Raw genomic sequence first — 18,314 nt, forward strand, 5'->3', positions numbered from 1 at the left:
AAAAATCTACTTGTAAAGTTAAAAGTAATTACTTAATAAAGTAATATTGTATTTTAAACAAATGTGATCATAATCAATTAAATATGAAGTTTCCCTTTTTAAACTAAAGAATATTTATTTAAAATGCAATCGTACTATGACTTGGCTAGTCAACTGTTCACTATAACATTAGAGATACATATTTTGTTTGTTTGAATAAATCAACAGGAATGCATGAGAAATGAGTACAAATATTTCTCATATTCACTTATTCAATGTCAGTTCTATGCCAGTTTGAGCTTCTGATTGTTTTAAATAAGATTTTAAATGAAAAATTTTCTTGCTATACTTGACAGTGAACTGAACAAATTTTTCATTCAGAAAATTATTATAATGCAAGATGCAGTCACATTTTATTTCTTCTAGTTATGATATAAACATTTTAGCAATTTTTGAACACTGGTATTTTTTTGATTACTCAAAGTTTAATTTTCCTATGTTAGTCTTTTACCAAATTCAAAAAGTACCAAGCACAGTTCAAACATTCCATATAAAAATAATGCAACTTTATACAGCATAATTTGATGTAACTATGAGATGTAGATGGAAATCATATTTGAGAAAGATATTCTTATGTGCTTTGAATAACAGGGTGTAATGACATTCAAACTGAACTCGCATTTGGACTATAACCTTTCAGATTATGCAATGAACATTTGAATGATAATCTTCCAGATTATGTAAGAAACACACATTCTTCAGAACAAGAGTGCAGTTTTAGTTGAATTGAAATAATTTAAAACTAAAATTAATTTTCATGTTATTTTAATGTTCAATAAGAATTCTACAATTATTATTAACTTTAGGAGAAAATAGAATATTTTTCTCTTTTACCAGCTTTTTAAACATTCATTAACCCCTTCGTGCCAGCAACGAACACACTCACCTCCCGGCCGACACGCAGGCGTGACAGAGCCTTTTCCCGTTTACTACCGACTGTCACGTATTTGTGCCAGTGTCCTGGAACGTTTTTCAAACTATAATTTCTGCCACAAGATGGCACTGTACGTCCATATGGTTTCAGGTACATGTACATTAGACCTTCTACTCGAAATGAGAGAAGCATGACTCACATACACGTGTTTTTGATTATATAAACAAAAGGGGGAACTAAATGTTTCCGAATGGCGTGACTTATTACGTCTCTTTAAATTGCACTTTATTCGCACGTGGTAGTTGTTTATTGTAAGTAGAAGTTTTATATGCGCTAAAGCGTTGAGTATTTCGGTTTGCAGTTCAGTTTTTAAAAAATGATTAGATCTTGTTAGACGTGAATTCTTTCTGTTTTTACCGTTGCAATGTCAAAACGTCGAAAATGTTTAACAGAGCATGAAATAGCATGAAATGCAAAATATTTCAAATATTGATTCTGAAAGATTAACTGAAAGACATTTTCCAAAACTTTGTTCAGAAGAGACTGATAAGAAAATGAGACAACGATGCTTTGTTTGTTCACATTCCCGGAAAAATCCTCCAAAACGGCAAATGAGTTATTATGAGTGCAAGGAATGTAACGTAGGACTCTGTGTAGATCCCAGTTTTCAAATTTTTCATAATAAAAGAGAATTTTAAGTACTATATTTAGTTTTCAGATGTATAATGTTAAAAGTCATAAAATGGTGAGTAATTAAAATAAAATGTGTAAAATATGCATTTAAACAAGAAATAAGGTAATTAAAGTATATATATATAAATATCTATAAAGCATAAGCCGTTAAATACTCTATAGAGCATTATTAAACAATGTGTTGATACTTCGGAAATTTCATGGATTTAGGCTTAGTAGCAAAAAAGCTCCAGGCCCTGGAGAGACGCACGCGTAAGACACTGCCGGCCTCCGCGAAGAGCGCGCGTTTTCGCTACCCAGCTCAAAGGGGTTAAATTATGGAAAACTTACATAAAATAACCTGTATTAATTTATACACCGCAAGTAACTTTCTGCATTAAATGCATAATTAAATATTTTTCAATTGATCCATATTTTTTAAATTAAACTTAAAGTGGTTTTCACAACATATTACTGCACAAAAGTTAATAACATAAATGATTAAGACACAATAACACACTGAATAAATACTAATTCAGAAGTCAAACAACAAAAATCAGCGTTATATTTACAAAATTTTCACAGAAATGTTTAAAAAGCTGTGAAAATTTTGTAAATATAACGCTGATTTTTGTTGTTTGACTTCTGAATTAGAACATAAACGATATTCTAGTTATGCTACACATATGTTACACAAAGTGTTTCATAAAGTTAAAAGCGTGTGCATCATTAAATAGCTATTGAAGATCTTTTTGTGAATCCACCTTTTCACTTTTAAGAATGAATATAATATGACAATTCTGATTATTTGCTATCTTTCAAGAAACCCTTTTTATACAGGCTCCATAAAGATAAAATAAAAAATCTCAAATATTTACCAAAATTCTGAGGGATTGCATATAAAATTTTAAAAGGTACCTTTAATAATTAGTCACAATGAAATTGAAATTATACTTTTTAAGTGCACTGAATTGGTCACAAGGACAAGCTGCAAACTATTGTTTCTATGCAAGATTTATAACATTGCCATAAAAAATTCCTACAAAGGTAAAAAGGGCAATTTATCACCCAAATGAACAAGTAATGTAGGTCTATACAATTACACATTTAGTGATATATTCCTATGACATATGTATTTTAAATTTGAACTATTAATTACACAATATATGAAGGAATAAATAATTGTCTTGTTATAGGACTATGTACTGCATTTTTCATACAACTCTTTAGGCTTTTGAAATAATTAAAAAATATAGTAACACACTTTTATTTTAATCAAGCTGAAAATTAGAACACTCTAGAAAAATTTAAGGTATCCAATATCTAACATGTTTAGATTATTAACATGTTAGATGTTGTTATTGCTTTAGATTTATTTTAAATGTTATATTTCTACTGTACATAACAGTGAGCAAGTTCAAAAGCTTTAAGAAACCAATTTTCAATTTTAATCAGTTTTTAACATCACTGAGATAGCTTAATATATTTTGTCTACACGTGGTCCTCTGTGATCAATTTTGGGTTCCCATGAACATGACACAACCATCACATTTTTTACCTGTACTGTAAAATGTGGTATCTAAAAATGTGAGCTTTATTACCTATTGTATTATCTGGCAGTAGCCATGGGCAGAGTTTCTATTATTCACAATTACCATGGTTTTAAAATCAATGCAAATCAAAATTCCTCTGTATATTTTTAATAAATAATATATGATCAGAACTGTGATTTTTAGAAAGCTATTTGATTTATTTCTTAAACTGGGATCTTAAGTTTATAACCAACTATTTAACAGATATTGAGTTATGTAGCCTTTTTTAAACACCCAGGACATATAGTCTTGTTTAAGATACTACAACACATGTACATGTGCTGTAAATTTGTTTTCTTTCACTTGTATCAAAATAATATGTAAAAGTGACTTTTATATTCATTAAAATCAGTCACATAATAAAATTGGGAAGATTTCCTTAATAATTTCATTAAAATTAACTGAAGTTGTAATCAATTCATGCCAATTTTTGAATACAGAAGATACTAAATGACAACTTCATTACATAAAATAGTAAGTTTGCAGCTTATATACATGAAAACATCTTACTCGTATTCATATTACAGAAAGAAATTGTATAACAGAATAAATCAAAATTATAGCTCAGAGAAATACATTTTTCATTAAAACATATACATCAGGATAACACTGAATGAAATTCATTTTGTTACATTTCAATAATATTTAAATGAAAATAATAAATAAAACAACTCTTTGAAGAAATTTTATTTTTATAGCTCTTTATAAAAAGACTAATATATCTGATATAAGGAAGCACTTTTTACAAAAATCAGAATGTATGTGCAAGTAAACATATATAAAATAGTAACTATTTGAGAGTGAAGTCATTCTGCAAGTAATAATTATAAATTGATGGATCTACAACACTAACATACAAAAATCAAAATGGTATGTGCTTTAAGTCACAAATACATAAATAAATTTTTCTTCTCTGACTAGCAAATAAGAATGCATAAGTAAAATGAGATTTTCACAAGCAAAACATAAGTTATGATATATGATAAATGAAAAAAAGAAAGCATAACCCATTGAAATCAAAAGTAAAAGAAAAATATGATGGTCCCTTCTTTCAAATAATAACATATAGCATTAGTTTAAAAGAAGCTTCAACACTATGAATTACACAATATGCAGATGTACATACAGAGATAACCATACTTCATACAGTAAATTCTAATACTTGAATTTTATAATTACCTTATAAATAAAATATTTTTGGCCTTTACTCACAAATTTTAAAAATAGTTTACATGTGCCACTTCACCACAAAATGCAACAGTATAAACATGCATGTTATACATAACAAAAGAAAATTCATTTCATAGGCTTTTCATTGTCTTTTCTATTAATTTTCAAAATGTAATGCTTTTCAATATAAAATTACTTGAAAATTCTAATGATGTCAATATCATTGCTTCTTAAAATACAGAATATACAATCTCAAACATGCTAATATTATATATATAAAACAAATCAATAAAATATATCTTTTTAGTACTGTATTTACATTGTTTGCTATTACTCATACGATTGTCCATCTTTTGCTGCATTTTTTATCAGAACTCCCTAAATGACAAGGCCATTTGAATTCTTAAAATATAGCTTAAGAAATTTTGAATAAAACCAACAGCATTTCATAATAAATAGAATTAACAAGGCTTTACAATAAATCACTATTAAACAATGAACGCTATATGGATTATTACATATTTACATAAGACATTCATTTAGTATTTTAAAATCAAAACTACTTTTATACCTAAGTGATACCACTTAATCTTCTACATCAAAGTCCTTTATTAAAAATATCTCAGATATTACAGTGCAATTATATTACTTTATTTGAAGATTAAAAAATATCTTAAAGTTCAAAATTTTATGGAGGAGAAAATATATGTACATTCTCCATTACATAAGTTATTACAAAAGGCAGTATTTAACAAACATAATACTGACATTAATAACACTTCAACATTTGCTCATCACAAAAGATAGATAAATATTATGAATGCCCACTTCACTCAACTTCCATCATGAAATCATAACACAAGAGAGAATAAATACATAAGCAAAGGGATTTTTTAACATTAATATTATTTAATTTATAAAAATAGCATACATGAAAGTTCAAGACTAAATATTAAGTACAGTAGCAATAATTTTTTTAAACCTAAATAAAAATGAAATGAACATCTTCTACCTCGCAGAACTTTTAAAAGAAAAGATTTCAATTAATATCTGAAAACATCTTTTCAAAAATACATCAGAGTTCAACACAAAGAGAAAACATTTTGACAATTTTATAATGACAGGTTAGAAAAATGAGATTTTCTTCAAAAACATTACACTAGAAATACATATATATATATATATATCTGAAATAGAAAATACCAAATCTTCAAAACAAGTTTACAGATTCAATTTCGGCATTTTTAAGCCATTTACCTACACTGTCACAACTTAACAAAAAACCAAATTTTACAAATATACAAAAATTTACTCATATAGCACACTTATTTTGTATTGTTTGTTTCTAGCAAACAAAAACAATTATTTAATTACAATTACTTTATTAAAGCAAAAAACACATAATTAAGCTATAGCTGTTACCTGCAATTTTTCATGATTTTAACCAACACATATTACAATCTGAACTTTATAAAAATACACTAAAATATGTTAAAGCAGAGCTTAGTTGTCTCCCAAAAGCAGATTTACATATAAGGAGACAAATATCTCTAACATAATACATAATATATAAATAAATGTCTCCTAAAAGAATTCTTGATAATATTATAAACTTTCAAAAATTCATTTAGGAGAATACAACAAGTTTGCAGCATATACAAAATACATAAATAAGCTCATGTTTTTTAATAACTTCACAAGCTGCAAATCTTTGAATAAGCTATTAAGTAAATTTGTAAAACAATTAAATTCAAAACAGGATAGATTGTCCAGCAAAATTCAACAATTATACCTAATCAATTCATCCTGAGATGTTTACTACACCTCACCAAATTCAACAGTTAAAATTACGAATTCTGGTACATTGCTAACGTTTCTTGAAGCTTTTGAGTAATCTGAAAGTGAAACAAATCAATAATTAGAACAAAATTGCATTATTAAGAAATGCATCAAAATCTTAAATACATTAACTGTGTGTGTGATTATGGCAAAGCCTCGAAGGTTATCTGCCTAAGGGGAGGGATGCCTTCATGGAGGACTTTCTAAGGGAAATTGGCTCGTATACACGTTACACATTGGAAAAACCACGAAAACGCCCATGCAGCCAGCCCGTTCGCGGAATTCGAACCTCGAACCGAACTACCAGTGTTCAGCAACTTTACCACTCGGCCGCTGGTGGGCCCATTAAATACATTAAGATATTTTTATGAAAACATTTAAAAATGTAGACATGTGCCCTTAATTTATTAATTGAAAATATTTGATATGACATTAAATTCAAATGTATTGAAATGAAATATTACACCTAAAATACACATAGCTTTTAAACATATTTTTCAGAGACTTTAAAGACAAGAAAACATTTATTTCTACAAAAATGTGAATTACAAATTATGTTTTATATTTATTTATAAAAAATATTTTCCCCATAAATAAATTGTATTTATAAAATATTTAAAATTTTGAAAAACAGGTTTTATTTATAAAATGTACACTTAACATAAAATATTTCATGTAATAATTAAGATATGACTAAAATATAAATATTTTAGAGATTTTAATGAAAACAACTGCATGCATCAGAATTTGATTTACAAATATAAAATATTTGCTATGATATTAAATTCAACACACACATTCCAGCTTTTACAATTGAATTGAAGATTATATACTCACTCGCTGATAGAAATCGATTTGAGCAGTAAGATACGTTTCCATCATACTTTTAAAATAAGCTACTCTTTCCCGTTGAAAGTGATTCATTTCAGCCAATGCTGCATAAGATATAACATCAGTACGTTGGCTGATAGCTGCTACATTGTCTGAGCTCAGTTTTCCTTCTTCAGATAACTTTTTATGTTCTGACACTTTATTCAATGCAGACTAAAAAAAATATAACATACTGAATAAAACACTAGCTTAGAACAAATGTCTAAAAGAAATGATAGGATTAATGACAAAATCAAAAAATTAAGTGTAACCCTATTCTATAACTCATATTTTTCAATTATTACTGATATTCTGAGTGAAAATACATTGTATTTTGATAGAGTTATCAGAAAGCAAATAAATAATTTTTCAATTATTCACAGCTGGAAAAAAAAAAAAAAAAAAAAAAAAAAGCTTTAAACTTTTTTTTAATCAAAGCAAATTTCATTACATTATTTAGTAATACAAATAATTGAATAAAAGATGCTAGTTTATAATAATATGAATAATTAGATTAAAAACCCCACTACATAATGTTTTTAAAATAACTTTTAGCAAAAAAATTTCAACATTTGTAATCCATGAATTTTACACACTTAGTACACACAACTAATTTGATAGCTTTCAGATTAAACACTGTCATATTTGCTATCATTATCACCTGTACACTTGCATTATAAACATACTTCAGCTAATCTTTGGAATATGGTAACAGGTAGTTTGGTGACATTTTGGTAAGGCGATAAAGGTTGCTAGCTAGGACTTTAGCAGTGTACATGGATAAAGTCAAGAGTGTGCGCAATGCCATTTTTGTGCAATTCTGGGATTTTTTTTAAGTGAAAATATGTTGACGTGTACATAGATGATACTGTGTATGTGCAATTCTTCAAAATGTGACAAGCAGTTTGCGATTCTGCACTTTCTCCCATTTTCGCACCTAATCTTCGTCATGATTAACCATTTTTTTTCCATAAAAGTTCTAGTATAAGCGTAATTCGGCTAGCAGATTGTTGGAAAAAATGTTGAGTAGAAAAAAAAAAAATGCCTTTACTTCGTGAAAACAAAATGGCGTCCAAAACAAACAAAACTAGCAGGTGCTGTAGCAGGGTTGGTTGCCAAATTTTCGCCAAAAAATCTCCAAGTTACCATAATCCAAAGAATAACCCATATTTCTTATAGGGTTAATAATGTTATCAACTTTATTTTCACAACTTTATTAGTCATAATCCATAACATCATTCAATTTTTTTAGAAAACTTCCTTTTTATGTAAGGCCGTGACACCTTTTTTTTTTGTTGTTGTTGTTAAATACTTGTAAAAAATTAACCAAACCTTATCACAGAGAAATTCAGACAGAAATTAAAAAAAATATGAAATAAAAAAATAAGGAATAACTTACATACATTATCAAAAAGACATTCATTTCACTTAAGAAAACAAAGTTTTGCGCAGTGTTGCCCCTTGGTGACAATGAATAATAAATGGCGAAAAAAATCCTTCAAGAAGTGGAAAAATTATTCTCTAACTTCAAAATGTAATTTACACTTGAAAACATTCCTCCAACATTATTTGGGCACTCTGTGATTGCAACTTGGGACTTCCACAAAAATATTTTTAACAGTTAATACTGCTTACATGCATATGTGTGTATCATTTACATAGCTTTCAAAATTATTTCTTTTTGTCTGTTTTTATGATGACTAATAAGTTCCAATGTTATCTAAAATCAAACCTTGTATACATTGTATTTATCATATTTAGTCAACAGTTAAGCACATTCTATTAAAAAACACTTTATTTAAAAAACTGATTTGGATTTTGCATATAAAAAAAAAAGCAATTTAAAGAATAAAATTTATTATAAATCTGAACATCACACATAAGTATATCATAAATATATCAAATTATGAAACTTAAATAAGTATATCAAAACACGTAAGTAGATCAAATTATGAAACTTAAAATTACTGGAGCTGAAATGTTTTAAAAAAGATGCTACATTGCCAGATAATTTAATAAGGGATACTTATGTCATTCTGAGCCAGTCATACAAATACATATCTCCAACACATAAAAAATATTAATAAACTATATTAATTCAATTTATATGTGACACCATACATTAATAGAAGACCAATTGTTCAAAGTGCTTGCTCAACCTAAGTTAAGTAAAATTAACTTTCTGAGCAGCACCGCCGTCTTATCACAAGACTTTTTGTTATTTGGCATTTTATTAAAATACCTTGAATATGCTGCCTTTTATTTAAAGTACCTTGGAAAAACATTCTTCAATGATCTCAATATTATCTTAATGAATGGAACTGCTGAGAAAACAAAAAGAAAATAAGCAATAATATAAATTTAGTTAATAAATGCTTCATGCTTTTTAAGTAGATCTAGAAAGGCAATGGCTACTCAGAGGTTTAAGATTGTTACTAATGTATATAATATATTTATTTAAATAAAATAAAAAGCACTGTATACAATACAGCACATATTTTTTAGATATATTAAATTAGTATTAAGCACACTATAATTTTGTCTAAAACATCTTGCATTTTGTTTCATGATAATTTTATTACTTCTGCATAATCTTATTACCATAGCATACAATAGCAAGATAAATATATGCATTAAAGTAGATTGGTATTTGGTCTATATAATAAAGATATTCAATTATTCATTTTTTTAAATATTTGGATGGGTTGTGGTCCAATTAATCTAGATATCTAAAGTTTTACCAATATAAACAACAACAAAATTATATTACAGTATTAAAAATTGCATTCTGAGAAAACTGAAATATTATTCCATTTAGGCTTCTTTTCTATCATATTTATATATATACAAGCACAAATTAGCATATCTGTTTAAGGGAAGAAAATCACACCTTTTGAATATGTATTACATCAGGCCAAGCAGATAACATCCCTTTGTATTCATGTAAGACATCTGCCATTGGTTCTACATCATATTTAGGCTAAAGAAAACATATTTTTTAATATATTAAAAAGTAACATATATTGCTCATATATATTAGAAAGTAATATTCTAAGAAATCAACTTCAAAATATAATAAATTATATTCCTGCAAACATCGATAATCTTAAAGGAACTTGAAATCATATTATCTATGTTCATTTACCTTACTTAATACGCCATTCTTTTTACTATCTCATTTTAATTACTTCTTAAAAATACATTTCCATGCTTTCACTCAAGACCATTCTTATTTAAGTACATCTTCAAGATCTTATAACTTGAATCAAGAATTCAGGAATATTTTCTGTCTCCTTAATATATGAATCTTAAATATATTAATCAAGTCTCAACTCAAGATTACTAGTCAAGACTTTTATTCAAGAATTACTCTCTATCAAGAACTTCTAAGAACTTTTCATTCAAGTCATCCTAATTCATTCAAAAACTATTTCTGATGAACTTTTATTCATGTACTCTTCACTCTCCATTCAAGAACTCTCTAATCAAAAACTATATTCTTATTCTAAACTCTTTACAAAACTTATTAGCCCTTCTATTCGCATACATAATGTACATCATTTTCAAAATTTGTTAAGTATTTACTTATGTATTATTTATGTTTCATTTTTAAAGTATTTACTTATTAAGTATAACTTTTTAAGTATTTACTTATGTACTTATGTTTCATTTACTTATATATTTATTTAGGTATCATGTATTTATATATTTAATTTTTTAAACTTTTTATTATATAATTCTCAAAATTCTATTATTATATTGACTTCATATATAACAACATTGTATTTAGACATTTATCTAATTCTAAATTTTTAATTTTTTAATTGTATCTATTTATGTATTTATATATTTATATATTTATTTCTTGATATTTAATTTTTATTATGTAATTATCAAAATTCTAAAACTTATTGAATTTTATATATAACAACACAGTTGGTAAATGATTTCACAAGTTGAGCATAAAAGCTGAATGTCTTAAGGCTGTGCAGCTGCTCATCTGATGGTAAATAAATAACATATTTAACAATGACTAGAACAGAATATTAAAATTTTGCATTCAAATTTTGCTTATCTGAAAAAAAAAAAAAAAGTCTTAATAAAAGCAATAAATTTTCAAAATTATGACAAACACACAAGTTTGTTGATGACAATTTTCATGAATTTAGTTCATCTTTTGAAATATTTTCTTCAGCATTTTAATAATGCTGAAGAAATTTATTCAACATTATAAAAATGTTGAACAAATTGTTTGCCATTTGTTATTATGTTCTCTATAACCCTATCATTAGTTGAACACAGATTAATATGGCTTTAACATTATGCATGTGAGTACAGTAACCCCTGATGAAAAGATTATTACTGAACAAATATTCACAAATAGCAATGATGATGTTTGAAAAATGAGATAAATTTATACACATGGTTTTTCAAAAAGACTGAATAACTGGACATCTCTGGATCTGTATTAAGAAATAAACCAAACAAGGCTTTCAGGTTATTATAACCTCGTTCATATGATATATCTTAACAAAAATACATCAATTTAAAGTTTTTGAATATGACATCTATATAGAAATCTCCAATCAGTATGCAGCTCTTTATTTCATTAAAAATTTTTCAGGGAAAGTATTATTCTGCATAATGTAACGTTCACCTAAAATTTGTCCGAATTAGTTTAAAAACCACTCACTTGAGGAGAAGAGGATAAGAAGAGTCAAATGACTATTTTAGGATACATGGAAAAACATAATTTTGTTATATAAAAATATTTTGAATTGTAGTTGTTTCCATGTCCATTTACATGGAACAATGGTTGCCAGAGGTTATTCCAAAGAGAGGTTGTACTGATACTTTCCACCCCAATTTTAAGGGAGAGCAGCCTGTGTGTGTGTGTGGGGGGGTATTTACAACTACAATCTCTGAATTTCCAAAAAACGAGAATACACTGAATTTTATCAAATATCGATTCCACAGAGAAAAATAGAACATATTCATGGAAAAAAGCAATTAATAAACACAAATGTTAACCTCATATTATGAACTCACCTGATCTTCATACATTTTCCCCAGTTCTTCATAAACACCTGCAGTATGTTTTATGGCTGCTGTTAGAGGATCTGAACCTGGGGAGAGAGGAATACTAGTATGAAATTTTCTATAAATAATAATTATACATAAAAAATAGACTATAAGTTAAAAAATTTCTGAAAAATTATAATTCTAATTAACTTCAATTTGTAAATAAATTTCACAAATAAAAAAAATTGAAGTGACTCCTCCCTAACTTGAGAAAAATAAATAAATATGTAATGCATAAATAAATAAAGAGATGTAATTTATGTAAAACATATGATGATCTACATATGATGTAAAGAAGAGCAAGAAATGATTTACAATTAATATATATATATATACATATATATATATATATATATTAATTGTAAATCATTTCTTGCTCATATATATATATGCAGGGTATTTCCGAATTCGACCAACAAACTCAGAAGGATGATAGCAACACCAGGAAAGGAATTTTATATGATACACCGTATTCCCCTCTTTTTTTTTGTACGAAAGAATTTTAAAGTTGCAAATCAGTGCATCAGTATACAGAAAAATTGTATTTAAATGACACAGACTTAAGATCATATGCATCAATTAGAATTGTGTTTTACACACTTGTATTTGTATTTCCAGACTAGCTTCAACTGTCATTTTATATAAACAAATGGTTAGTATCATATGTAATTTCTTGCATACAATCCTTATGATTTTTTTTTTTTTAGTTTATATTGCTTAAAATTGCTGAGACTGAACTTATACCAATATCTGGCATATGAATATGTCATCAGTATGGAATTTCCATGCAATATACTCAGAGTGGTGTCGATTGCGTTAGATTGCTATGTGGAACTAACACCCGGTAACCTATGATAACCAAAAGATATCCTTATACCTGTGTGAATTGCACACCTGTAACCTGTACAAAAGTCAATCAGTGTCATGGTATCAATTGTACTTGAAATTCAGAACGTTTGGATTATGATTCACATGTGTTATATTTAGTGCAGGCAATTGTATTTCTGACAACGTCAAAACATTTATAAAAACAAATTAATCAGTAAAAAGAAGATCAGAGTTCATCATATGAGGATAATTGGAGACAACAATGTTAATAAAATGTCATCAGAAACTGATAAGCAAAAATAAATTTACAACTTCACATGCAAAGAATAAGAATCTGATACTTAAATTAAAAACATACCTTACAATGAAAAAAATAAACTTTTACTGCAGATGAAAACCAGAAATTGAATTCAAATGATTGTTGGAAAGAAGTTACCCTCTGAAACAGTTTTAGTATGTAAGAAATGAAGTAACTGTGTATGAGTACATCCTTATGTGTGTAGAATATTATTATTATTTTTTTTTATATGGAATTTCATGACATGGAATGCTTGTAGATACGAGGATTTTATTATATCAAATACATGTTTTTCATGTCTTGACTATAATCATAGAGCTTCTGAATGCAAAAACGTCTAGCCTTGTTTTCACTTTCTAAGTCACATAAAAATTCAGCATGTAATTAGAGAAATGTCTATATGAGTGTTACTTATAGTTGATTTAACACCAAGATAGTGAATGCTGCTAAAATGATGTAATTCACAACCCTTATTTAGTTCACTGAGCTGCACCTTTATTATGAAATAAAATTTCTTTAAAGAATTTTTTTAAGAAAAAAAAAAGCCATAAATAAATAATAAAACACAAGAGTTCTGTTGTCCTTCATCTATTGTTCACCTGAATTCACATAAAACAAATCATTCTGCAGCTGATTTTTAGGATTTAAATTTTATTGCTTATAAATACTGCTTATAATCTTAAACTTAGTAATTTGAATTTGACTATTTGCTCACTTTACTTAAGCCTGAAACCAGTAATAAATCTAGGCCTACTGAAGATTTCAAAAAATTTTGCACATAAAATGCTGTACAGTAATATGGACTCGGATAGCAAATTGGGAATATGGGCCAGCCATGTCGGATGGCAGACGTGTAAAACTTTGTGATTTCTTTGTAGCAAACAGCTATTAATTTTAAATGAAGCTTGTTGTCTAAAATTTTGGTAAGACACTAGTTTGATATTGCTACCCCAAAAATTTCCATCCTATATACAGGATATAGATTTTCTTTCTGATTAGTATTGGTATTATGTTGATAGTATTTATCTTACAATCTCTATTACTTATATGCAGCAAATTACTTATTTTAATTAAAAAATATGCAATTTCTTTATTTTTCATATAATGTATCAGGGTTTGAATGCCATCAGTATTCTTTTTGGTACAAGTTTTCATTTTTTCATGTGAGGAAAATAGTTAATACAAGTAATTTTATTTTATACAGATCTTTTGAACTGCCACATTATCAATTCCAAATAAAAGTACAGTTGTTCCCTTTTGTAAATTTTGTAAATATAACTGATTTTTCTCTGCTTCTTAGTTTTTTTAATAACTTTTCTGTAAGTCCCACTCGATAATAATATGGAATACGGAGGACAGATTGTGCATCTTAATAAACAAAGAAACAACAAGAAAAGAAGAGAGAGAAAGTTTACATACAAGTGAAATTGTTCCATTCAAATTTGTATAAGAGAAAGATTAGTATTATTTCTAATGGTATTACATTACATATTTACATTTTCATAAAATTAATAGAATGGAAAATAACCTTTTATATTAAGGTAGGAAAAAAAATACAGTCAAAAGTCTTTAATCCGGACTCGTTGGAACTTCCGTCGATTCCGGATTATCGATTTTTCCGGATTATAGATCATCAGTTTAAATCTGATAAGATGGCATGCAGAAATTATAAAATTAAAAATATGAAACCATAATTTATGAAATAAAGAGCAATTATGATCTAAAGAGTATCAAAATTTACCAAAAAAAAAAGCTTAATAGTTATTTGTTTACTTTATTAAACATTTCTTTCAACGTGCGCATGCGTAAAGCATACATTACGCATAGTCGAAATTAGAATATTGCAACCAGAAAACTATTTGATGTGTACTCGTGATATTTATAATGATGAGGAATTCGATTTAAATCATATCAAAGACGGAATACATCGATATGAAATAGTACATTTAGTAAGGAATTACAAGCTGAATAAAATGAAAACATCTGCCCTGAAGATAAGGATAGTGCTGACAGATCAACTTCCAGTTCATTGCGTGCCGCAACATCCCCCCTCCCCCCCGGCAGAGCAGAGTGAAATTGATAAACAGATTTCGGAATTAACTGAAATAGATAATTTTAGCTTAGCTTATACCGTCCGTTATACATTAAACGCGCATGCGTAAACGTATTATGCACATGCGTAAAAGAATTATGTGCATGCGTAAACGTTTATGCGCATGCGCGAACACATTATGCATTCACGCATGCGCAGAAAGTTTGTAGCTTTGAGGTCAGGATTATAGATCATTCCGAATTATAGGCGTCCGGATTAACGACTTTTGACTGTACATGTGTTTTGTATTTATGCTGCTGCACTGTTTTAGATTTCATTTTCATCTAACAAGACAGATTTTTAACTAAATATAAATCACACACACACACACACATATACATATATATATATATAAAAGAAATTCATATTTACTTGGAGATGAATCCATCTGGAAAGCTATTCCTAGGTCTTTGAAAGCATCAGACATTCTTTGAATTTCTTTTCTTACAGCTACAGGAAAAACAAAATGCGAAACCAGATAATTGAATTCAATATTTTAAATGCATAATTTCATAAAATTCAATATTACAACATAGAGAATTCATCTTTTTCTTATGATTCATCTACACTCTTATATGTGCTTTAAAATAATAAAATTAATGGATAATTTTAAACACATTATGAAAAAATATCAGTTTCTGAGTGGGAGGGGAATGACTTGCTTTACACAATACCAAATTCTTTCAAAGAAAATTTATTATAAAAGCCTTTTCTCATTTATTATAAAACAACAATACACATTATCCACCACTGAAAGAAGATAATGCAAAATTCCAGCTATTTACACATAAAACTTTTCATATAAAATGCATATTTTGAGGAAAAACTAAAAAGTTATAAATTAATATTTTGGAAAATAAATATTCATACTCTTACACAAAAATTTCACTAAAGATCCTTTACTTTCAACATAGTAGAAAACAACAACTTAAAATATGAATATAAGATAATTTTCCATTAATATGACTTCGATATTTTCAATTTAATCACATCAAGATGATTGGGAAATATTTATAAAATTGATACTTACGTCCTGCATATCTTTTATGTTGGTCAACAGCTACACTGAACAGCTGCTTTACGCTATCATCCATTTTCATAACAAACCGATGAAAATGATCAACTTGCTTTTCCCTACAATGAGGGCAGAATTATGTCCAAAGTAAAACTAATCAGCATAAGCATAATATTTGTACATAATTTCAGACAAGAAGCAAAAATTATATATTCATGCATCTCAGAAACCACATAATGAACTTGAAACATTCAGATATAGCCTATGATGATTCATGTAGCACAGTAAATAATTTTTTATGTTTCAAATGTCATGTGCTACCTGCAATTCATTAGGAGTTCAATCTTGTCAATTGTGTGTGGCTCCTATAGTAGTGATGTGTAGATAGAAAAAACCTTATTCCATAGAATAAAGAATGACTGTATTTAGTTTTTAGTTGCAGGAGAGATCTCAATTTCCTAACATATCACCAGGCTTCATAGGGAATATAGAGAATAATGCATATTACATATAAGTTGGTGGAACATACTGCCACACTATCATTACAGTCCAAATTTAGTCCTTAGCACCATTACAGCAGTCTGAGAGGAATATGCATCAAGTCAAACTCATTTTTTAATAGAATTAAAAAAAAAAAAAAAAAAAAAAAAAAAACTTTCAGAGTACCGCAAAAGATACATTGCAATGGAAGGAGATATTTCAAATAATGCTTTTCAAATGCATTACCATTCAACTTTTTCAGAAATTCGATATGTTCAAGTCTTAACTGAATGCCAAATTACCATAAGTATTATTTATTTAAAAAATTTTTGTTCAAAATAGTCTCTTATGATATACACAATGAAAACTGCAATGTCTACCATCAAAAGTCTTTAATCCGCACTCGTCGGGACTTCGGCGATTCCAGATTATCGGTTTTTCCGGATTATAGATATCAGTTTAAATCTGGTAAGATGGCATGCAGAAATTATATAATTAAAAATATGAAACCGTAATTTCTGAAATAAAGAGCAATTATGATCTAAAGAGTATCAAAATTTACAAAAAAAAATTTGTTTACTTTATTAAACATTTCTTTCAATGTGCACATGCGTAAAGCATACATTACACATATTCAAATTAGAAAATTGCAACCAGAAAACTATTTGATGTGTATTCCTGATATTTATAATGACGAGGAATTTGATTTAAATCATATCAAAGACGGAGTACATCGAGATGAAATACTACATTTAGTAAAGAATTATAAGCCGAATAAAATAAAAACATCTGCCCGGAAGATAAGGATAGTGCTGACAGATCAACTTCCAGTTCATAGCGCGCCGTGACGTTCTCCCTCCAGAGCAGCGTGAAATTGATAAATAGATTTCGGAATGGTTATAGAAACAAAGGATATGCCTTTATCCATTTTTTGCAGCAATTTCACTTTTTGTTTGATGGACATTGAAACATGCTTTCGCTTTTTAGATCCTTTAGCAGCTCCAGAATCGGAAATTCTTTTTGACATAATCGAAAGTTCAAGTTTACTTTTATAAAATTGCTCTAACAGTCTGCAAAAAATTATAAGCCGGATCCAGTTAGAAGATTAAGGAACAACGCAATCTGCAACATTAACTGAAATAGATGATTAGATAATTTTAGCTTAGCTTATACCGTCCGTTATACATTAAACGCGCATGCATCAACGTATTATGCACATACGTCAACGCCTTTGAGGTCTGGATTAAAGACTTTTGACTGTACTTCTTTAGAATTTGCTTTTACAAATAAACTTATCAATTAAAGAACTGTATTAATTGATTAATACATAGGATTATAGAGAAAATTACATTAATACCCAAACATGATAAAATAAATAATAAAGATTATAGTAAAAAAATTATTTTTTTAAACTGCCAAACAGCTTTTCATGTATTTGCCTGGACTATAGCCAAATCTATCAG

The 18,314-nt window shown here is 27.8% G+C and overlaps 1 protein-coding gene across 3 annotated transcripts in view; it reads right to left on the reverse strand.

Annotated features, from left to right (window-relative positions):
* Positions 1-364: 364 nt before the first annotated feature.
* The window catches only part of SH3PX1 (sorting nexin 33-like protein SH3PX1), a 71,806-nt gene continuing 53,856 nt past the window's right edge, over positions 365-18,314 (reverse strand). For all 3 annotated transcript variants that reach the window (XM_085827035.1, XM_085827036.1, XM_085827037.1), the window contains 6 exons: positions 16,387-16,490; positions 15,729-15,806; positions 12,106-12,182; positions 9,947-10,036; positions 7,024-7,230; positions 365-6,242 (listed from right to left, as the gene is read on the reverse strand). In XM_085827035.1, the coding sequence (XP_085683161.1) occupies positions 6,195-6,242; positions 7,024-7,230; positions 9,947-10,036; positions 12,106-12,182; positions 15,729-15,806; positions 16,387-16,490 (604 nt within the window). In that variant the 3' untranslated portion in view covers positions 365-6,194. The remainder of the gene's footprint in view (positions 6,243-7,023; positions 7,231-9,946; positions 10,037-12,105; positions 12,183-15,728; positions 15,807-16,386; positions 16,491-18,314) is intronic.

Source organism: Stegodyphus dumicola, chromosome 11 (genome assembly GCF_044657685.1).
Source record: "Stegodyphus dumicola isolate Sdum_Otavi_A_Nest chromosome 11, ASM4465768v1".
Lineage (NCBI taxonomy): Eukaryota > Metazoa > Arthropoda > Arachnida > Araneae > Eresidae > Stegodyphus > Stegodyphus dumicola.